Source organism: Spodoptera frugiperda, chromosome 16 (genome assembly GCF_023101765.2).
Source record: "Spodoptera frugiperda isolate SF20-4 chromosome 16, AGI-APGP_CSIRO_Sfru_2.0, whole genome shotgun sequence".
Classification (NCBI taxonomy): domain Eukaryota; kingdom Metazoa; phylum Arthropoda; class Insecta; order Lepidoptera; family Noctuidae; genus Spodoptera; species Spodoptera frugiperda.
This window is the reverse complement of record NC_064227.1, coordinates 1,090,947-1,115,266: the sequence shown is the minus strand read 5'-3', so window position 1 is coordinate 1,115,266 and position 24,320 is coordinate 1,090,947. Positions and strand designations below refer to the sequence as shown.

Below are 24,320 nucleotides of genomic sequence, written 5' to 3'. Positions count from 1 at the left end.
TATACACACAACCGTTACACTTAAATATATAGTAAGAATATATAATAAAACTGCTTTTTAAAACTGTGGGGGCCTCATTACAAAATGTTTACTTTGTTAGGTTAAGCAACAGACTGATCACATCTCGCGTTGCTTAAATTGTGATACGTTGGTACATTGTGATGCTATCATATTATTATAGCAAGATGCAGGATTTCAGATGTAAAGGAAAGAGATAATAATTAATTTAGGTGTTGACTGATTGCAGGATGAGTTTTAAGTGTGGTGGTTTTGATTTCAGTTGTTTTTTTTTTGTGGTATGCGAGCAGACGGATCACCTGATGGTAAGCAATCGCCGCCGCCTATGGACATTTGAAATACCAGAGGCGTTACAAGTGCGTTACCGGCCTTTTGGGATTAGGAATTTAAGGGTTGTTTGGGAATCGGGGAAGATTGGGAAGGGAGGTAATTGGGCCTCCGGTAACCTCACTCATGAAGTCACACTTCAGTCTTTGTGTGTGTTATTAGGTTTTACAGAAAGAAGACATAATTTAGAAATGTACTCTATTTAATTAAGGTTTTTTAAACAGGAAAAGAAGCACTTTTACCTACTTGTTTAGAGTTGGCTCTAGTAACTAAGTAAGCAATAAGTCTAGAAAAAGAAACCATAGACTTTACATAATCGATACTAATCGATACTAAATTTTGTAATAGACTCAACTGTACTGAAATGTTTCATTTAGTTTTAACCAGTAAATAAATTAGATCCAGTGACTCATTAAGATTTCCGTACTCCTAGCAAATACACTATTTAAAACTATTATTAGTGTAGAAAACAATATAAATCGATGTTATTAACCCCATCTTTATCGATAAACAAGCTATATATCATCGGGAGCGCATTGGGGCATCAAAGCAGACTATTAGTATGCGCCCGCGCTGCATACTCTTTCCTGCCGGTTCCGAGTTGCAAAGATAATGTAATTTAATTTTGCAGAATCGATTGTTCATTGAATGAGTAGAAGTTAGGTTAGATTTCTGCCTATTTTTTCATAGAGATGTAAAATGCAGATCGTTTCCAACCTGCTGATTTAGAATTTTTGGTGTGACACAGGCTATGTTTAGTAGTAATATTATTTTTTATCTGTTGTTGCATTGTGTGTGGTCGAGTATTCCTCCTGCAGAGCACTTAAGATGCCCCGAAATCCTCTAATCCTAAGAAAGCTAGCAACGTATCTGTAACTAGCAATGTCTATAAGCAGCACTATTGTTTACCATCAGGTGGTCTATGACTGCCTATTTGCCGCCACCATAAAAAGATTGCTAAAATCAAATATCAACTTGAACTTAGCGCGCAGAAAGCTTTAATGTCTTTTTTCGAGCAATGAAAATCATCCAATGACTTCTCTCGCCCTGGACGAGGCGACAGAGAATGTCAGACTCTTACTGTCTAAAAACCACCCCGCTTCTACTCCTGCTTAGAACCGGAGCCTCAGTGACCTATTACATGGTCCGCAGCTCCAGATCGGGCATCAGCCCCTGTGGGGGTCTGGCTCTTTGAGTTCTCTGGTTCTGGTCGGGCGGCGAGCTACCCTTGGTCGCCGTTCGGAGCCTTTAATGCCTACTAACAATGTCTATCTTTTTTCCGATCAAACTTAGTCTTTGACCAATTTTCTTGTCGGAACTTATAGTTAATTTATTTACTGTTTTGTAACGCATACTTTCTTGCAGGATGCATTCCTTTTAATGAACTTTTTTCTATACAACTGGACTTTGAATATATAATTGGAGTTTATACTATGTATTGTGTACTTTGTATATAATAGGAACAACGTAGATAAGTAGGTTTACAATTTATTTGATGGGTTGAGTAGTATGGTACTTTTGCGATCCCTATAGTTCTTACCGTGGGTGTAAAATTTGACAGAGACCGAACAGTAGTGCTGACTAACCTCCGACACTCATGAAAGTTTTAAACTGCGATCTCCAACTCGCGTAGCATTATGACTACGAATCCTTTTTAGAGAGAAAACTCAGAGTCCGGTAGTGAACTGTCACGAGCTGTTAATAATATATTTGCCCTTTGCGTTTGCCTTATAAATTATATATATTTAATAGTTCTTGAGAAAAAAGGGGTCTGTATGGATAATACCTAATATATTTATATCCAGTCTTCTGGAGAAAAACCAGGCACAATGTTATTGTGTTGTTAGTACTGCCATCTATCAAACTAATGAAAAGTTACAATATGTTAACTATGCCTTTAGTAGTTCAAACTTATGAAGATAGATGGCGCTTTACCCAAAATTATACTCGATGCAACGCGCAACTCATAACGAGTTATTGTAGTTCAAGGACAAACTACTAGATGGCGCTTTCAGCAATATAATTGAGCAGTGTATAAGCCAATTACTTCTGGTGCATTATAGTTAAGAAAGTTATTGTTAAGTTTATTTCATTTCTGTTCTGGAAAATAGAATCCAATCAATTGTACTTAAAGATAAAGTCAAAATCCGAGACATTTTCCTTGGCTCAAGCCTTTCAGCAGGTAGAAAAATTAGAACATCGCTTGTCTTTGTGGGTGAAACTATATTTTGAAAATAAAACAAAACCACTGTTATATACAATTATGTTTATTTTTTTTCTCAAAATAACAAAGAATTAAGCTAAGGGTTCTGAACCGAGAGCCATAAAACATTGTTTAAGTCGACAATCGATAGTCATACGTAGGTACAAATAATTATAAAAACAAATCAACCACTCGCTCACTTAGATATTATCATACAGGAGATATTATGGCCAAGAAATTGAATATAAAACAATTTCATATTATACTAGCTGACTTGGCAAACGTTGTTTTGCCATATAAATAATTTAAAAAAATTAGGGTTGTACTACCCCTAACATTTAGGGGGATGAAAAATAAATGTTGGCCGATTCTCATAGATACCGGATAAGCACAAAAAATTTCATCAAAATCGGTCAAGCCGTTTTGGAGGAGTATGGCAACGAAAACTGTGACACGAGAATTTTATATATGTATTAGATTACCTGTTATTCATTAAGTACATATGGCTTCAAACGAGCAAACGAATCTCTTGATGGTAAGCAATCGGCACCGCCCATGGACACCCACAACACAGCAAGTCACAAGCGCATTGCCTGCCTTTAAGGGGGAGTGGGGCTCCGAAAACCTAACTCACAGGATGAAACAGTTTTTTAAGACATGAAGCCGAAGTATCACTCAGATTGATTGGATGTTTGAATATTTGTCCGTCAATCACGCTGAAACTACTGAACGGATTTTGATGAAATTTGGTATACAGACAGAGTATGAGCTGACTTGGGTGATAGGATACTTTTTATTCCACGGGAACGCGGGTGAAGCCAATGGCAGAAGCTAGTTTTTCATAGATTGGATTGATTTTTAATTTTCTTCAACTATAGATTTAAGTATTTAGACCATCCTATCTCCTGTAAATAATTCTTAAGATCGTACTTTATTCTAGATTTCTAAACACACGAAGTTCCCCATTTTGGTCCAACGACACATTCTTTCTTTCTTTCTTTTTTTTCTTTTAACTCACAACGACTTGATGGTTCGTGCTCGGATTTATGTGAGAACTATGAAAAAACTAAAATTTAATTTTCGACTGCCATTTTACATAACGATTTTTTAGTTTAAAATATAAATTTTAAACTTTTTTTCTGACAAAGGACATTGGTGTTTTACTAAAAGTTCTAAAAATATCGGCTTAAGATACCAAAAACATTAATAATTATTTTTATTTAAAATGTTGAGTATTTTAAATTTGTCTTGTGTTTTTAATAGTCAGTTTAAAATATCCGAGCATGGCCATCGCTTTAAATAGATATTAATTACTTAAACAACACAGTCTTGAAAACACACAGTAAAATATCGTGAATTATGTTCAAAATTAATTATTTAGCATTTTTAAAAGTGTTACTGTCAGGCTTTATACCAAAAACTCTATTAAAATAAAAATGTATTTTTAATTAAAATATTGTAAGTGCTCTCTTTAAAATCATTTAAAAAATCTTTTTAAAATTCAGTGTATAGTTTAAAACTTTTAATTGAAATATTTATTTCATAAATTTTAGAGAATTACGGCATCACAGTAACACTTCTATAATAACAATATTTAACAGAGTGACAATAAAATCTTTAAAAACAAAAAATGAGTATTTACAGAAACATTTTGATAGACAATTTAAAAATAACAAAACGTAAACTCTTGAGAAAATTTTAAATTATTGATTTTAAACAATTAAAAATGTTCGTTTAGTCTTTATTTTTATGTTGAAGTGACATTATGACAGATAGACATACTATGTCTCTATGCTATGTTGAAAGTAACGGGAGTAGGTATTTTTACTACCCAGATTGAACAATGCAATGCAATACCCTTAGTATGAGTTTAGTTTACGTTAAAAGTAATCGAAACAAGAGAGCGTTCGACGTTTTGATTGGTTGGTTTATTCGAGCCGGCTAATTAGAGCACCGAACCCGCTGTCATTTAGATTACTTTAAACGTGAAACAAAATCATACTAAGGGTACAGATTATGCATACTATTTTTTTTATATTACATCTTCTTGCTTTAATTCATCATGCTTAATACAGAATCGTATTTTTTATATTTTTCTAAAACTCCCAAAACTAAATATTTGTATGATCTCTGTAATACGTTTGAGTCGCAAAAATCAAATTTCAATTAATTTTAATCAAGGTTTAATACAGTAATAAAACACAATAAATTAGCTAAATATGTAATTTATTTAGCTTTTTAGTTTAATTTAAAATCATTATCACTTCAACATAACAATATAATTTGACGAACAAATGAAACTGAAACAATTAAAATTGTAATACAGCCATAGAATCACAGGGTTCTGGACCATAAACTAAGCAAACACGATTTATTTTGGCATGCATTGCAAGATATTTGTATTTATTCAATTATTAAAACACTAATTTTGATTTAAAATGTGGCCTGGAGCTAAAAATGAGCTAAACAAGAATAAAATTTAGACTCTAGGTTAGATATTTTTAATCAAAATTAGTATGTACCAAATCTGCATAAAAATAAGATTATACAGTATAATGGAGATCGAAACAGGGTAAATAGAATGTAAAGAGGGAATAGATACAGGAATGGGGTGAATAGATGTCAGAATATTTTCCTAATATTTATTCACCCATCTTCTGTATTCTATTCATCCTTCGAATTTTATTCATCCCGTTTTCCTGTGGGTGTTTTGGGGTATTTTTTATTATTTAGTTATTAAACAAATATCTTACAATGCAATCACCTTTTCCTATTCACCTCGACTTATTATCAGTTTCCCATTTTTACCGAAAGGAAAAGAAATATATTTTAAAACGTTTTAAATTACTCGACTTCTAAACATACTTACGATATTACCAAATTTTTTTATTATTATTGAATATTACACATTTTCTCAATACACTTTAGTAGAAATTGTGGCAATATTTTGGAAGAAACTTTTTTTTTAACATCGAATTCGGTTTCATAAATACTACGATAAATATTATAAAACTAAAAACAAAAAGATTTTGTTTAAAAACCATGCTTTCTTCACGTGTTTCGAGAATTTTCTTTAAGGATTCAATGGTCCACTCAATTTGGAGGCACCACTTTAGAACCCATAGTCGTATAAGAATATTTTAAATAACGCTTATGTCTACTAATAATTTTAAGTAGACTACATAGGAATTACTTTAAAGAAATCGGAAGTTCATCTTCCATTTAAGTATTAGACCATAAATCTGGCAAGCGATTTAATACTTCAGTAAATTGAAGTAAAATTTTATTAAAATTTAATTTTTGTAAGAAATAATTTACAATACATAGTATACTGATTAATAAAAATTTTAAATTTAAAAATCGAAGCGTCTCTCAACGCGTAGTGACGTGAAACGTCACGATATTCAATTTACTTTTTTAATCGATAAATTTAAAAGACACATTTGGAAAGAAAGCATGGTGAAAAAAATACATTATCTACAATTTTAAAATCATGCATTCAATGCAATAAATTTTTACTTAAACACTATTCGTCTTACTGCTATTTATTAACATATAATTAAATAAATTTCTAATGTAACCACATAAATTCTCTATCTATATCGTAACATTTTTCATACTAATGCAATCATAAGACTGATCTATGATAGGGGGTCACTCTACTGATGACACTCGGTAACATCGTCATATTCTGCGCGGAGAGAATTCGTCACACATCGGTAAAACAGCAGTGATTGAATAAAGTGGCAAAAGTCGAAAAAAGTCAAAGAAACTATCAGTCGATACATACGAATACAAACTAAAAAATCATTCTTGAAATACTTAAATATCTTTTTTCAATCACTGCATGTTTATTTTGCGACAAAATACAGCATTTTAACGACATAAATACCAACAGTTAGTTTAGACGCCGTAATTAACCGTCAAACACTTCTGTTTTCTCACTACGTCACGTCATCGCGTGACGTTGATGTCCTTTACAAATTACACATCACTACGTCGATAATGACGTCATAATCCGATTATAACACTAACATTTACGCTTCACTAACACAGAGCAACGATTTTATGGAAATAACAAATATCGAAGGCACTAGTAGTTCTAGTGAATAAATAAAAAAAAAGTTTAAAATTTTTTAAAATATTTTTGGGACCTCGAGAGTTCGTCCACGGTCAAAGTCATTAGAAGGTCCTGATTTTTATATAAAGTAAAATAAAATTAGTGTATTATTTTATTTTTTATATATTCTTAATTATTATTTAATAGTAGGATTTATTAGATGGATTAGTAAGATACTAAAAATAAAATATGATTTTGTAATTAATACAGTTAAAATTAAACTAAAATATTGTATTTTTTACGTTAAAATATAAATTAAAATTAATATCATTCGATGTTACACCGTTGTTTCAAAACTAAAATTAGTTAAAATTACATAAAAGTCACGTTAAAATTTGATCACATTGATTTTGACTAGAAACAGCATCTATGATGACCGAGAGTATTCATTAAAATGTTATTTAAGAAAAACGTTGCCTTGCTGTCATACTTTTTAATTCAACCATGACTAGACGTTACTCTATTGCACTTTTACACTCTAATTTCAACTTAGGACCCCCAAAAATGACTTTAACTATGAACAGTTTACATATAACATACCGGTACGTCTATTTAACTGCCTAATATTGATATGACTCGAATAACTATTGACTATATTGAAATTTGAAACTAGCTGTCTTTTCTAATAACGCCTCTCACAAGATACTAGACTAAAGACGATACCATATTCACATAATAATACCTCGTTGTTATAAGAAGCGAGACTCTATCCGTTCACCATTAACATTTAAAATCTTAATTAATACTGTTTTATTACTAATACGGATAAAAGAAACTACACGGAGAGGACGTGAAAGAACTTTATGTCCAGAGACAAAGACCACAATATCTTCCATCTCTTTCATGTCACAATCCAGAAATGCATTCCATTTCCAAACGTTTACTCCATTCCAGAGCGCATTCCGATAATCGAAACATGGAATGGCACTACAGAAAGTCTTTTAAAAATGGAATGGAACAAGAAATGGACTATTCCATTTTGAAAATCACAGTGTATAACTCTGTGTCCATACTCGCACTCGAATATCTTGCAAAATACAAATCTGATATTTTTTTTATTAATGTTAGGCAGTATCGTGTTAGACTTAGAACATTAAGTTACACAGATTCATAATTCTAATAATTGTTGTTACGACGTCGCGTCGTTGTTTGCTAGTGTTCAACTAGGCTTTCATGTCCGTGATAGTTTCACTTGCATGTGCTATACATAGGTCTCCATGTGAGTGGTGGACGGGCCCTAGAAGGACGCCTCCACTAAGTAAGTCCCATCCATCGCAACACCGGTCTGGTTTCCTTGCACAGTACTCCCGGCAGGAATGTATTTGCCACACGCTTGCTGTAACCAGAAGATAACGTATTTGAATTGTGAATACCTTCAAATGTTTCAACAACAATCATTGCTTAGCATTTACAGTGAACACTTGTACCTAGACAAAAATAGCACATTTCTGTTATTTAAATTGTTCAGAATTATAAATTCTCTCTGTATTGAATATGTATTTACTTCAACACTTAAAATCTTACCCAATATTTCCAGGACGAGCAAAACTAAACAACATATACCATACACATATACGTATACCTTACAATACAATACAATACCTACTTTACAACATAAAATACAATACAAAATTAAAACACATTACAGACAGATTACTAAAATACTACACAATATAAACACATTTTACTTTCAATATTTATACATAGGTAAATATACGCCTACCTAATCTATCTACTTTCACAAATATAAGCTTCACAACAGTAACAAGCAAGTCCCGAAAATCTGCGGAACTAAAAACACATATACGAGAAATAAATATAATTAAAAACATCGAGATATTGTTTAGAAATAATAAAAAAGTGTGACAGTTTGCTAGCATTGATGTGTAGTGAGTAAATGTGTGCTATTTCATGCCAATTTACAAGAAAGTTATAGTTTTTTAATGTAGACCCAATGTGTAATGTAAAATGTATTGATTTTTCTGAGGTTGTTATAGAAAATGACAATGGAAGAAGATAAAAATGAAACCAGAAGATAAAACTAAAAATAAAAAAACACACAAACTAAAAATTAAAAATTAATTTTAAAATTAAAAACAATTTAAAGTTTAAAACTTATTATAATAAGTAGGTATTTTGTTTTTTCTATAACGTATCCTCAGGATATTTTATGTAAATGTTTATGATTTGTTATGTTACTACAATGTTACGTAGTGAGTTTTAATTTACCATGGATGTCGATAGATGGCGTTTCATATCTGAATCTTTATTTGAAGACTCAATTAAAAATTTTCATTTAACCTAAAGTTTTTCGCAGGTTAACCAAGTTTTTTGTGAGGTCGATTTGAGGGGCTGATTAGCAACAAAATTTTGGCTTTTAAAATACTTATCTCATTGAATTGCCAATTAAAATAACTTTCCAATCGAAATGTGTGCAGTGTGTTGGCATTTGATCGTACAGAATATTCTGTTCAACATGGACAACAAACAATAAGACGACATCCTTTTAAACATACATTTACAACACTTGGATCTACTTGGTATCGCCTTATCCTTGCGGAGAATGGAAGAATAAAGCGATGTCTTCACAAAATACAGGGACACAAAGATATTTTATAGATACATATATTTTTATATAAAAATAATTGACAACACGGCACCATAGCATAAGCCCATACAATGATACAACATTGAACAAGAAACAATAGGACCATATTTATAAAGCAACAGTTTGGCAGCCAACACCCTGCAGACATTTAAAGCCTCTTATTGATTTTCTTTTTTATAACTGCTAACGTTACCACACAGCGACTTCTTAGAAAAAAATATTAAAATTCAATTACAAAATAAATTATGACGTTATATTTTAGACTTTCAAAGTTTTAGTTTAAAACTAAAATTTCATTTTTTAGTTTTGTATTTCTTTTCATTTAAATGTAATTTATAATTTGAAAATGTAAAATATATTTTTTTGTTATTGGAGTTTATTTTAAATGTGTTTTAAATAGCTTATGGTCGCTGTATGTTAACGCTGCACACACGTACTGGTAAGGGGTCTTCGCTGGGCGCAGCGGACACTGACGTGTCGGAGGGTCGTGAGGTCGAAGTATACCGCCTGCCGCCCTTTCTTCCCTTCCTACTCGAATCTAATAGCAGGACCTGTTAGAGCCAATTCGATACTGAGCCTTCGACACAAAATAAAAAACAGCAGTCATTTAAACTAAAATTTAATTTTGAAAATTAATTTTTAGTTTCAAAAATTTTATTTTGATAAATAAGTGTAGAGATTTGTAAAATGAGTTAAAATTAATTAACATTTGTAAAATTTTAGTTTTGCTTTCAAGAAATAATATTATAGTGTTGTGTAATTTTAGTTTCAAAATTAAAAAAAAATGTAGAAGTGTATAAAGTTGGGAGTGGCAAAAACAATACATGTATATTTTTAATGGACGTAGACTAGCAAAAATAAAAGAAAAATAAAATACATATCACTTTAAGTACTTTCATTAATATCCATATCGAAAACCTTTTAAATATCTAGCGAACACATAAAATATCCAGCTTACATATAAAATATATTATGACTTCCTTAAATAAATAATACTTACCAATTTTATCACCTTAATTAAATTGAATTGAATTTACTGACCTGTTATTACAATATAACAAAAAACCTCTTTACTTATAATACCCTTATAATAAATAAACTAGCTTATACATAATAATAAATATCATACATAAGACCTTGTACGTAGATATAATTTAAATAGAAAAGGCAAAGCTAAATGATTAAGTGATTTAGAAGTAATTCTCTGCCAAGCGACTGGCAGACCACATCTAGCTTTTTAGCTCTTTGTCACATCGATCTAGCCACACTTTGCGATTTAAGCCACAGCACAATGACCCTTAAACTTATTCCCTTAGAGCTCCATTTATCTTGAAGGACTAAAGAAATAATGTAATTCTAAGTCTGGGTTGAAAATGTCGTTAAAAAGATACTTATGTTGAATATTTATCATTGTTTTCTTTTTATCTTCTATTTAATTTAATTTATTTACCTTTAAACTAAAACAAATTTAAAAAACTTATGCTTTGTTAACATTTTTAAATTAGAAGTTTTTATAATAACTATTGTGAGACATACAAAATTAACTGAAAATCACTTTTACTAACACATTTACTCAAGAAAATTAATCGTGGAAAGCTTTCCACGATTAATTTCAAGTTCAACCTCCTAGTTTCAAGTCACAAAGAGACTCTTCATCATGAGCAGCGTGTGCAGATACAGCGACGTTAAACAAGAGGGTTTAAAAAAAAAATTTTTAATTTATTTGACTGCCAATAGAAAACTGTTGAAGGCAAATTCTTCGCTAACACCGATGACTTTCATTATGTTTACCGCAACTTTTTTAAAAGTATTTTTAAAAACAAATTCAACCCAGCTAAGAAATAGGACCAACAAAGACCAGGTGCTCATAGCCCAGTAGCACAATAAGTACCTCTCGTCTATTGGGCGCGAACTGCCCTATCGGACTGATGCACCGCACTGAGCGATGACGCTTCTGTTACCAACAATCATCATCATCATCCCAATTTAATCTATCTTAATTACAAATAAACATTACAAAATGTCATTTTATAATTTTTGTAATAACTATTGTGAGACGTAAACTAAAATAACTAAAAATCACGGTTTACTCACGTACATTAACCTCTTGTTTGTCGGTTTAAGAGACACAATAGAAAACACATTGTGTCTCGCGTAGATCTGCGTTCCTATACCACGGGTTTAATGGAGAAAAGTTCTACTAGTTTCGAGTCACAGAGGGACTCTTCATCATGAGCAGCGTGCGCAGACACGGCGATGACACTGCAGGCTAGTAGAGCTTTTCTCCATTAATGTACGTGAGTAAACCGTGATTTTTAGTTTAAATTAAAAATGTGCGTAATAAAATTTGACATAAAAAATATTTCATGCTGTTTATTTTATTTTAGTTATGTGTAAATAGAATTATTAAAAATTATATTTTGTTAACGATAGTGTAGTAAAAAGTAGAATGAGTTATTTTTTAAAACTAATTGTCCAAAATAAATAAAAAAACATTAATGAATCTTACGAAATTAAAACGCACGTGCGATTTAAAGAAAAAGAGATAGAATTTTCTAATATTTTACATCGTTATTTTTCCACGTTACTAAAATAAATAAATATTTATTTATTAAATTAACAACATACCATAATACCTATTATTTTCTTAATAGGCAGATTCTATACATTACTTAAAAGATTTTTTATCATGCTGTAGAATAAAGCTTATTTAAAAGAGAAGATAGAAAATAAAACACTTAAAAATAGTCAGAAAAAGAGAAGTAATTAACTAAAAACACATTATTTTAGTAATGGTCTGTGAAACAAGCTAGATTCATACCCATGCTTTACTGAAAATAGTATTTTTATTAAAATTATTTAAAAACATTGTATTGAACATGAAACTTTATCTTTCTGTTATATTAAGTTTTTAAATTTTATCTTGTATAAAATTCTCAATTATTTATAAAATCTTGTATATACATTGTTTTCTTCTTAATATCACAATAATAATACCTGTTATATTAAGTTATAAAATTATAATTTTACACAGTATCTAGTCCTATATCACAGTCAGACTGAAGTTTAGTCTAAATCTAATCAGCTCACAATCTAACTCTAGTCATTCCCACATTTGTCCTATCTGTAGGACCAAACAGTACTACAAAGATGAGTTCAATTATAAAATGTACCTAACATGTTATTTTTCTTAACGTTATAATAATATAAATAAAATATTATAACAGTGGGACTTGAACCAAAAACGGAGGTCTTCGATTCAAATCCTACTTCTATCATGTATTTTTCCATTGATTACTAATAATTATTTTTTAATGAGAATAAAGTAACATGTAGGTAATTTATGTTGAACTCATCTAAATCTACACACAAACAGACAAACCAACTAGATAACAGGTACCTGGTATTTTTGGGGGCAACAACCGCACCGCGCGCAGCACGCGAGCAGCGCGGGCGCACGTCCAGAGTGCGCAGGCGACGCAAGCGGCGAGGGCGAGCCTGCGCGCTTAGCCGCCCCGTTGAATGGATTCTCCATCTCCACAAACTCTCGATCCTGTAGGTAGGGTTATGTGTTAGGGCCCTATATCCGGAAAAACAAATAAGTTTCCAATTCTCATCAAAAATCTGATTTCGGAAAAAAAACCAGACTTTTCATTTTCATCATCTATGTATGTATTAAAAAATTTTGCGTGAATAAATATTTATAAACTTATGTAGATATAGAACGCCTTCGAAACTAGATACGACACAACACACAAACTTCCAAAAAAAAAAAATAACCATAATAATATACTCAAAATCCATAGTAATCACGCTTTTACTAAACGAACAAACAAACATACAAACAGTAAAAAGAGTCTAGATCTACTGACACAACACCACATCGACATGACATGAAACTCCAAACATGCCACGGAATTAAAGCATTAGTTATGGAAGTGGCCTAACTTCACCCACCGTAGTGCGCTCAAGGCAGCGCAGGAGGTGGTGGTGTTGCAACTCGAAAATGTCTTCGTCTCTTCCAGCGTCATCTAGCTCTACGCCCGACTCCTGCGCAGCGAGACGAGCCTCTGCTGCCTTCTTCTTTGACACGAATGCGGCCCCTGATGAGGCTTTGGCGATGCGGATTCGCGCGAGACGGGCTTTCTGTAATTAGAGAGTTTGCGGAGTTAGTAAATTGTGTGTGAAAGGTTAGCTTGTTTTTTGATGTTTGAAAATGGGGTGTTGAATTTTGTGGAGAACTTTTGTTGGACCAGTAAATATATTTTTATAATTTTCTTCTAAAAACCGTATGAAACTAAGTACCTACTACAATGATCAATGATCTTATTTATACCTACGTTCAAATCTTTCATTTTCATTTTCTATTGTTATATTTCATTTTCTAGTGATTTTCCAAATGAATCATAGCAACATTCATAAAAATTAAATGAACATAACTACAATGTAAAGTAATTTAATTCAATTCCTCTTTACTTGAAATTACTGTAGAATTGAATGGATTTTCCTACACTCTGATAAAAGTAAAAGAATCTTGTAATAAGTCCAATGCAACATTCACATTTACTCTTTAAATGCCAATATACAATAGGACTTGACATGAACATACACAACTAATTGAAGCTAGCCCTTACACCAAGCACTTACTGAGCGATAGGTTTATTGTATACCCTAGCCTAGCCTACTGATAACCTGAACTATGTAGTTCTGAAGACTGGACGCGAATATTAGGGCATCAGTCGCTGCTGGAGGCTGCAGTACAAAAATAATGGAGTTATAGAAGCAGAATAATAAAAAATGTATATAGAATTCCTATTTTACAGCAAAATATTGGTATTGTTGCGTTTGTTCTGTTTTAAAGATTTAACCGAGAAAGCAGGAAACTCCAAGCGAAAAAAGGAGTTTACTATCTCCTCTAAGTTAATTATTATCGTGACTATTTCACCAGAGATGTGCTATGCTACGTTGCTGTGTATGCGTTTGGCTCCCACCAATCATATTCATTGGTACACATAGCTTAACACTTAGTTTTTATATGAAAAGACGCGTGCTATAGATGGCTTCCGTACTATCGATACATCGCATAATCTACGCATCTTCCCCAGCACAGCAACTTTGCGGAGGCGCATTTTCATAGCATCTTACTCGCACAGCTACATAACTTAGTATCAGTGGAAACGGTCACATAGTTTCACAGCTTAGCTATTACATCTTCGTAGAATAGCTACGTAGCACATCTCTAATCAAGATCACCCTAACAATGGTAACAAATGCGTTTTAATTTGCTATCACACAGTTCAGACAAAAACCCTACGAAAATAACATACAGTAACAATATACCCGGCACATATTGATAACAATCAACACTGCGCCATTCAAAAATAGACCTTATCGAAGGTTATTACTACCATTCCGTGTAAAAATCACATAACTAACGAAACATATTAAACCTCTACGTCCAACGTTGGTACATATACCGTAAGCCAATTAACGAGCATGTATTTAAACGAACAGATTGTATGAGTTATATGTTTAGGTTTCGCCGTCGCGTGTGGCTATGTGTGAATACCTTACAAACAGTTAAAGTGTAGGTATTTCCATTGTTAAAGTTTTACTGTGTAGTTAGCAGCCGACTAGGTTCTGTCGTCAAGGTTAAATTTTACTTGACGCCGCTAGATTGTAGATACAATCTTCTTTGTACCTCATTCTTTATTGAAATTGCTGGTTCGGTTTATCGGGCTTGGCTTGAAACTAGTTTAGGTTTTTTTTATAAAAATGTTGGCCCACACTAAGATTTACTCCTGTATCGTGGGTGCGTTTACAAACATAGTAGTTCACATACACATGACAACCAGACCCGAAACAACAATTTGTGGATCACACAAAGTGTTGCTCCGTGCGGGAATCAAACCCGCTACACGTTACACGGCAGCCAGTTGCCCAACCACCGCGACAACCGTGCAACCAAGTTGAATGATCTTGTCGAACATTAACGTGAATAAAGCCATACAACCTAATTAATTCAATAGTTCGCCTAATACAGCCTTTTTATGAGGGAAATAAACATTATAATGCCTCCTCCGGATTAGGCGAGAGGGAGTGTCAGACTCTTACTAACTAAAAACCACCCCAATTTTTACATATTTGATGGGTCGACGTTTGGCCGCTATCTCGTTTAGTGTTAAGTAATAATGCGGCCTACGATTGAACACGTCTGTCCATAAGCAACCTATTCACTCGGGCCTTGAAGACACCCAGGTACACAACTCCTGCTTTGAACCGGAGCCGAATAACTCATTGCACTTCTCTTCGGCCCAGTTGATATAGAAACATGAAGACATTATTAATTTGCTGCATCGCAAACAAAAACCAATCTTCCTTATAAAAAAAATGTATTTGAAGAACCATTCGAAGTCGGTTAATAAAATCGAGTCACGGTGACAGTGAGTGATAATACCCAATACATGTCAAACTGTCACGCTATAGAAGAAATATCTTGACATTTGACATGTCGCCCAAAACGCGTCGAACGCCATAAAATTGAATAGTTTTGGTTAAGAGTCACGCTATTTTGTTTTTTGCATAGACTTTGTTGATTTATATTCACGAATGTGGATGGTCTAGGATGGTCTCGAATTTGGTTCCGGGATTAAGGAAGAAGTTTTAATGTGTTTGTTAACAATAAGTGCTTTAAAACCCATGTAAAACTAGCTATTAATTTTGCACCTGAGGGCTTAGTACGAATTTGATTTACGTTTAACAAGATCGAAACGACAGCGCGTTCGGAGCTCTGATTGGTTAGTTCATTCGCGCCGAACGCAGTCTCGTTTCATTTTCGTTCGACGTAAAACAAACTCGTACTGAGGATAATGATTTGTATCTCAGCCATTTCAGTTTAGTCTAAACGCAGTGGTCATATAGGAGAATACTATTCATTTATGACTACTACCAATTAGACTATTATCAATTACTTGCTCCAGCGACTGTGATTCCCGTTTTTCCATTCCCGTGGGAATTTAGGTCCTCTCTTAGTGCTCCCCCACACTCCCCAAGGAACATATTATATGGCAAGTTTTAGTTTCCCAGATCTAATAATTTTGGCTATACATTGTCTGTCAGTCAGTAACCGAGGAGTTTTATAACATTCGGAAGATTTTACTTTACCTATGTAATCATACTTCACTGTAATTCAAACTAACGTAGCGTCATACATTATACAATATCATTATCAAAATTAAAGCTTTCTAACACACCCAAGGAAATGTATGAATCATCAGACATCTCTGTCCACCTCAAAACAGTATAGAAACACAATTTGTCAACAATCTCAATCTACAGCATGACGAGGCGTATTTCTTCGTCCTTCCAATAACTGGTACTTGTAGACTGTAGTAAATTCATGTCATGCCAATAAAGCAACAAGTGGGGTTTCTTATTAATGCTCCCTCATTTGGCAAAAGATGTTTTTTTCACTTTCCGGTACCGATACGGCGATGGCACGGCTTATTTTGTAATGCCGGTTATTGGCCGGTGACATTTTTCTGCCATAAAATGGTCTTTAAGTAGAGTAGTATAGGACAATTCGCTTAACACTGGTGAAAAATGTTTTTTTGAAGTGAAATCTTGAAGGCGAACTCTACTTTTACCTACGAGTATCAATGGATAGTATTTACATAGATAATTAAACTAAGTCCACCTATATAAATTGTTTGTTTTAAGTTAAATAAATATTTATTTTTATAGTTCCTTTAAAATATCATCAACAACCTATGGCCACTGCTGACCAAAGACCTGTTCTCACACAGAGTAGGCATTAATCGAATTTAAAATATATTTATTTAAGAATAAAAATAACTTGAACTTAAATGCATAGACTAAATAAACTTATAATGATAATAATGTATTATGTTAATGAATTAAGTGAAAATTCTTTACTGAAATAAATATCATTCCATTTCAATAGAATATTTTCCAAGTGGAATTCCACATAATAATAGTTAAAAAAAATACAATAATTTCAACTCCACCATCAACCAACAACTGCCAATAACTACACACACTCACACACACACACACACCCAAACACTTACAAAAAACACCCCACACCAAAAATTGCCCTCTTTCCTACAAATAACATATTCTATCAAATTTTACAGCCTTAGAAGATGTTATCGAGTGTCACGCCACGACACACGACACAGGAAAATAGAAATCACGACAGGGTTGCGTGCAAAGACGTCTGTGCTCGTAAACGCACGACACTCTAGGAGAAAGCTGTCTTTTAAGTTGAATTTTATATCTTTTAGGAGAAAGAAGATTGAAAATCTGATACTTCTTAGGGTTTATTACATGAAAAGATACTTAATTAGGTAATATTATATTAACACTTTTTATAGGTGTTTTTTATGGTATAAGCCGGTAAACAAGCTGACGGATATCCTGACGGTAAACAATCGCCGCAGTGCATGGACACTTAAAACATCACAAGCGTTTCCAGTGCGTTGCCGGCCCAGTCATGCCGTAACATGGCTCTCCCACACTTAGAGTCTAATAAAGTACTCTGAAGAACTTGTCATCCTAAATCGAACGTAGTCGGAGACAGTCTACTCTTAGACTATCGGGCCTCCTCTATATGAGAAAGTTTGCAATAATCTCCACGCTTAACAGGCAAGATGAAGATTGAAGATTGACATGTTCATGCTGATCAGAACTACCTATCTAGACTCTATTAAATGTGTAGTCCGCTACTGAACTACTATAATAGCCACTAGAAGAAACTTGCCATTTGTGTTCAGCCATACAAGAGAATCCAGTTACAATACAACTTCTTCAAAACATGATTATTATTATATCATTACACCTATTATCCCTGAAGGGGTAGGCAGAGGTGCACATTAAGGCACTGTACAATATACACCTACTTTTTATAATTTATGCTGTAAGTCCCATGTAATTGGGGGTGAGCCTATTGCCCGGGCACAATTCCAGACTCAGTGCTACTACTGAGATTTATTTCGAAAAGCCGAAAAATGTCCAGTAATACTTTGCCCGACCTAGTAATGGAACTCGAGACCCCTTGTTCGGCAGTCGCACTTGCGACCACTAGACCAACAAGGCAGTCAACGAGATCTTCAAAACAAACACAAAATAAGAACATAAATATTAAAAAAGTATCCACATACCCTTTGAGCCTTTCTCTTGTCAGCGCGCTGGTTCTGGTGGTAGATTCTGGAGAAGTTGGACACGATGACAGGCACAGGGAGGGCTATCACCAGCACTCCGGAGAGGGAGCACACTCCTCCCACGATCTTACCAGCTATCGTGCCTGGTACCATGTCTCCGTACCTGGGGAAGAACGAGAGAAGAAGGTTAGAAAACTGTTAAAAATCTTTAAAATAACTTCTTTTTCCTTTCAATGAAATATAAGTTCCAATCAAAGCTTTTCAATACTTTTGTACATATATAAATACAATCGAGTACGGTATATGATTATGAGTTCCAAAATGGTTGGAAATCAGTCGAGGATACTCTGATAGTTTACTCGACTACATGTTAAATATATGTTTTGTTTACTTTACGAAAACAAATGACAATAGTTGCTTAACGTCAAAGTGAAAAGTGGTTAGGTAAGCGGATTAACATTTTATTTCGAGTTATTTGATCATACTGCCTCGATCTTCGAGTGGTCGCAAGTGCGATTGCCGAACAAGGAGTTTTGGGTTCGATTCTCGGGTCGGGCAAAGTATTTCTGGGCTTTTTTCATAACATGGGAGTTATAACATACATTGTAAAAAGTGGGTGTACATTGTACAATGGCATAAAGTGCCGTAATGTGCAAATACACCTCTGCCTACCCCTTCGGGGATAAAAGACGTAACGTTACATTTTTATTTGATCATAAACAGCTTACACACTGCCTACGACTTCTAACACGAACATCACACAGCAACAGAGAATTAAAAAAAAAACACGTTTATTACCAGTCATAACATATAACTATAAAACCTATAACAATTCATTTATAAACAAACAGCAACACGTTTTATTTGAAAACATATCGTTACACTATTTTACAGTCTCACTATAAAGATCCAAGCGTAAATCCTTTGTAACCGATTATGAAGCGCTTGCGCATGTTCTAGTAATCTTTAGAGAATATGTGTTATTATTGTGTGAACTGTAACAGTTCATTAGTGTGTGTTTCCGTTAAAAATGTTTGTTTGTTTGTCTGTGTGTCTAATTGGAACAATAATGCTTTTTAGATTAAGGGGTATTTGTTATTTTGAGAGGCTTAGTAACTTAGTAGTTGATAGAGTGGTCGCAAGTGCGACAGCCGAACAGAGGGTCTCGGGTTCGATTCCCGGGTCGGGCAAAGTATTGCTGGGGATTTTTCGGTTTTTCGAAGAATTTTCTCAGTGGTAGCAAGGAGTTAAAAATTGTGCCTCCCAAACTAGTAATAGACACAATAAACACAATGTCACGTCTTTTTATCCTCGAAGAGGTATGCAGAGGTGCACATTACGACACGTAATACTGCTATACAATGTACACCTACTTTTCACCATTTGTATTATAAGTCCCACGTAATATATAAATAAAATAGGATATAGTGTAATTGCATTACATATTACGCCTCTGAGTAACAAAAACATATGTAGTTTTAAGCAAAACTTAAGAAAAAATAAAAAGAAAAGTTATCACACAACCATTTCAAACCACAATACCAAAAAATATTTCCATCCCCTTCTCAAAAACTACAACCTTAACATCATAACATCAAACATAACATCTTCCTTACACACATTCACACACATATACATATATAACATATATCATGTCAAGTAAGCCATCCTCCTCGATAGCCTGATAGCGGAGAGCCACTTCAGTAGCCCTCGTGTGACTGAAGGGCTATAAAAAGAAAGTAGTTCTTGACACGCTGTTGTATGAAGGTTATATTCGTCTTCTGAAATAGAATTGCCTTTGTTCAGTATTGTGACAAGAAACGATAAAACTTAATTATAAATGCAATTTTTATTTTTAAACTGACGTGAAACAACGCTTGCTTTGTGTTTCGTTGTGTGAGTGAGATTACCGGAGGCCCAATTACCCCCTTCCCAATCTTACCAATCCCCGATTCCTCAACAACCCTCAAATTCCTAACCCCTATCCCCAAAAGGCCGGCAACGCACTTGTAACGTTTCTGGTGTTTCAAGCGTCCATGGGCGGCGGCGATTGCTTACCATCAGATTCTCGTCAATTACGACGATATATTACCTTGATTAAAAAAAAAAAGCGTTGCCCCACACTAGGATTTTCTCCTGTGTCGTGGGTGCATTTACAAACATACAAGTTCACATACACATAACACCCAGAAACAACAATTTATGGATCACGCAAAGAGTTGCTCTGTGCGAAAATCGAACTTGCTATATGTTGTGCGTTGTACAAAAAATGTAAAATAAATAAATATTATAAGCTGTTTTTGAAATATCAGCTAATAAAGATTCACAAAAATCTACATCAAGTGTTATTTTATAATGTTAAAATTAGCGAGTGAAAAAGTTGATACAATATTTGTAGTCGTAAAACAACATTTTGTCAAAAGCTATCTAAAGCTACCTACTATTAATAAAAAAAATTGTACGTCTGTATAGACACAATCTACCATCTATTGTAAAATACCTACATTGACAAAATAAATAATATTTGTATTAGTAAACATCAGAAACAAATTAAAAACGTTTAATCTTCAACAACAAAAGTTGCATCACTTCATTGACAATTTCGCTCTGATTAAAAAAAAAGTAAAATTCAATATGGCGGCTGAAAGGAAGCGAGAGACGTCAGGCGAAACCTAATAACGGACTGAAGCTGCGGCTGTAATATTTCTTTTCTTTTACCCAACCATTTTATATTTGAGGCTTGTTACAATGACGTCACCAAAATGGCGTGTTTCTATTTAAAGAAATGTCATCAATGGTTTTAATTATGAATGGTTTTTTTGATATGGGAAGACTGAAATGACAGGAAAATAAAAGATTCGAAAAATTACGATGTCTGTTATATTTTGATTTTAAAGTGAGGTTGTTTGTTTGTTTATCTTTCTTTCTCGTTGTAGCAGAGCGTTTTTATGACATGATTTAATGTTAGAAGGCTAAAAACCTTCCCGTTTCTACTCCTGCTTTTCGAACCGGAGCCCCGGTAAAGCCTCTAGCTAGGTACCTAGTCCACAGCTCTGGATCTGGCATCAGCTCTACTGGGGCAGGGGGCCGCTGGGTGCAGGTGGACTCCAACCGGCCTATCTGGAAGTCATTGGGGGAGGCTTATGTTTTGCAGCTGACGTCTTATTGCTGATACGATGATGATGATGAGAAAAAATTAACAGATTAATAATTAACCTCTATATCCTTACTCAGTAATCATATTACAAAGACGATTAAAGGTAAGCGTCCACAGACTCGCAACTAGGCATTGCTGATGATGCGGTCCATACGATGCGGATCAGTGGATGCAGTTGTATGAGTTTCTATAGAAGACAAACTAAAATCCGTTGCGAGCGAGCTTAACGAGACACAAACTAGCACATAGCAACAAAACAAACCAACCAAAAAGGACTGAATAAACAACGAAATTATTTCAGTCCCCAACTCCACATAGCAAGCAACCACCTCTCTACTGAAGTCTACGTCCATTTGACAGGTAACAGGTCTAGATTTAAAACGGGCAAACCCCCAGCCGGCCTATAAACACTAATTTCGTACCTAGACGGTGAATAACCCTAGGTTTTGTGTCGATATTTCGTGAGCTATTTTTGTTTTGGTTCAGTATAGACTTTTAATTTAATGTGCAATGGCTATGGTAGTCTTTGGGTATTTTTTAAACTTTATAGGTACGTAAAAACAAAAGATATTTTGTATGTGAAAGTGTTGTGAAAAACCACCCCGTTTCTACTCCTACTTTTCGAGCTGGAGCCCCAGTAACCTGCTAGGCAGTCCACAGCTCCGGGTCGATGATACCCTACCTGCAATGTTTTTTAAACGTTGCCCCACACTAGGCAAAAATTAGCAGGCAACTACAAATATTGGCAGGCAAACCTTTAGAAGATATCATCACAAGATCAACATCATTTAGGTTGAAGGTGACTCACAGCACCAACAACACCAAAAGCAGAACTATAAAATGAAAACCTTTACTATAATATTATAATCAACCCATAACTCAGAATAAAGATCCACCGTTCATTCTGACTCACTAGTAAAACAGCTGATTTACCTGTGCCATGCAATGTGCTACTAATCGGGTTGTGTACAGTAAGCTTTACGTAGGTAAACAATCGCAGGCTGGAATAATATACGAATTGTTTTTGTTCGTCAAACTATTTTTGGGAAGTAAAGCGTTGATGAATTGGTGAAGGGTTCCGTATGGATATTATTAATCAAGTAATCACTTGATCGACTATCGTATGGATATTATTAATCGAGTGATTGACTATCGATTTTAATTACCGATCTTAATCGATTATCTTTAGATTAAGATTGATTTTTGACATTAGTTCTATTCTAGAGTTTCTGTCAGAAATGAAGGTCGCTCCAAAAATTTTTGATTAAAATCTGCTAATGAAATTGGCAGTAAGATATTCTATCTTTCTTTCTCTCTCTCTTTCTTTTAAATAAATGACAAAAAGCCTGGTACTTAACTAAATCATAAAATGTTGTTGTTGATGAAGGTAAAGAAGTAAGATTCTTTGCAATTGGCGTACCATGGGAGACAGTGACGTGAAGTTATGTATGTATTTATGTACCTAAATGTAATGATAACCAATACTTAATGAAATCAATTCCTCAGTATATTTATAATTTTTAACACGTTTGCCACCACTTAGCAGAGGATTTCAGTATTCTGTTAAATGCAACACGTAGTATACAATTTTAATAAAAATAATTCTGACTAGATATCAACATCTAGGAATAAACTTAAGGGAAAGTCAAGAAAGTCAGTCAGTACATACATGAGACATAGTAAATCGCGTATCGCGGAATGCTGCCCATGAATATCAGTCTGTAGCATGACTTAAAACTAGTCAAGTTCTTCGTCAAACAGTTACGCGAGTAAGCCAAAAACCATATTAACAAATTAAGCAAAATATCATTACATATCTCTAAAAAATGTCTTCTCATTCTAAGAAGTATTGCGTATGTAGTATTAATGATCAATAACCGAACACAACAAGAATAAGTTCTTTTATCTTTTTCCCCTTTGAAGTTTTAGTGGTTCACGCTGTTATTATATTATAATAATTATAATATATGGGTGTATAGCAAACCCGGCGAACTCCGTTTCGCCAACAATGATTTTCCCTGTTTTCCTGATTTTCTTTTGAAAATTCAAGAAAATTCAATTTCAATTCTTGATTTTTCTTTGCTATAAACCTCATGGAGCCCGAGACCTTCCCAACGAATGCAAAACCGTGAAAATCGGTTCGTGTGTCCTGGAGTAATAACATTAGGAAGGAAAACCCGACCATGCAAGAGGAACGGGCGTCTCAGAACTCCGGGCTACCATGATATTTTACATACATATACATCTTTCTATCTTTCTTTTCTTTTTCTCTATCTTTTTGTTCTGATTTATTTCATTGCGGGATCCAAGACAGTTGTTCATGTCCCTGGGTCGCGCCGGACTTCAGTGTTCCGGTGTTTTCATGGTTGTATCTACTGTAGATCCTAGTTTACAGGCGTTGCAGCGGTATGGAAGATTAGTGGCGAGATCGTCCCAATAAAAAAAATACATATACATCTACATACATACTATATTACATTACACTGTCCCACCACAAACCACATTAATCACCACCAAAAACAAAATCCAACTCAATCCTTCACTTCTGTCGCAACACGCCGGCCATGTCACATCGGCACTCTAGTCTGACAGTAATCACCACATCACCATCCCCACTATAAACATCACCACATGGCAATCACTCTTCCAAGCAATTAAAATTCTTTTAAACGAGGAAATACTTCCTTCGATAAATAAACTAAGAT

At 34.0% G+C, this 24,320-nt stretch overlaps 1 protein-coding gene across 4 annotated transcripts in view; it reads right to left on the bottom strand.

Annotated features, from left to right (window-relative positions):
• Positions 1–2,594: 2,594 nt before the first annotated feature.
• The window catches only part of LOC118280643 (potassium voltage-gated channel protein Shal), a 96,730-nt gene continuing 75,004 nt past the window's right edge, over positions 2,595–24,320 (bottom strand). The window contains exons 2-6 of one of the 4 annotated variants that reach the window (XM_050699482.1): positions 18,459–18,621; positions 13,234–13,422; positions 12,677–12,829; positions 11,168–11,230; positions 2,595–8,004 (exon numbers count right to left, since the gene is read on the bottom strand). In XM_050699482.1, coding sequence (XP_050555439.1) covers positions 7,906–8,004; positions 11,168–11,230; positions 12,677–12,829; positions 13,234–13,422; positions 18,459–18,621 — 667 coding nt within the window. In that variant the 3' untranslated portion in view covers positions 2,595–7,905. Of the gene's footprint in view, positions 8,005–9,713; positions 9,828–11,167; positions 11,231–12,676; positions 12,830–13,233; positions 13,423–18,458; positions 18,622–24,320 lie in introns of all 4 variants that reach the window. The other 3 variants (XM_035600912.2, XM_035600915.2, XM_035600917.2) reach the window with 3 other exon arrangements.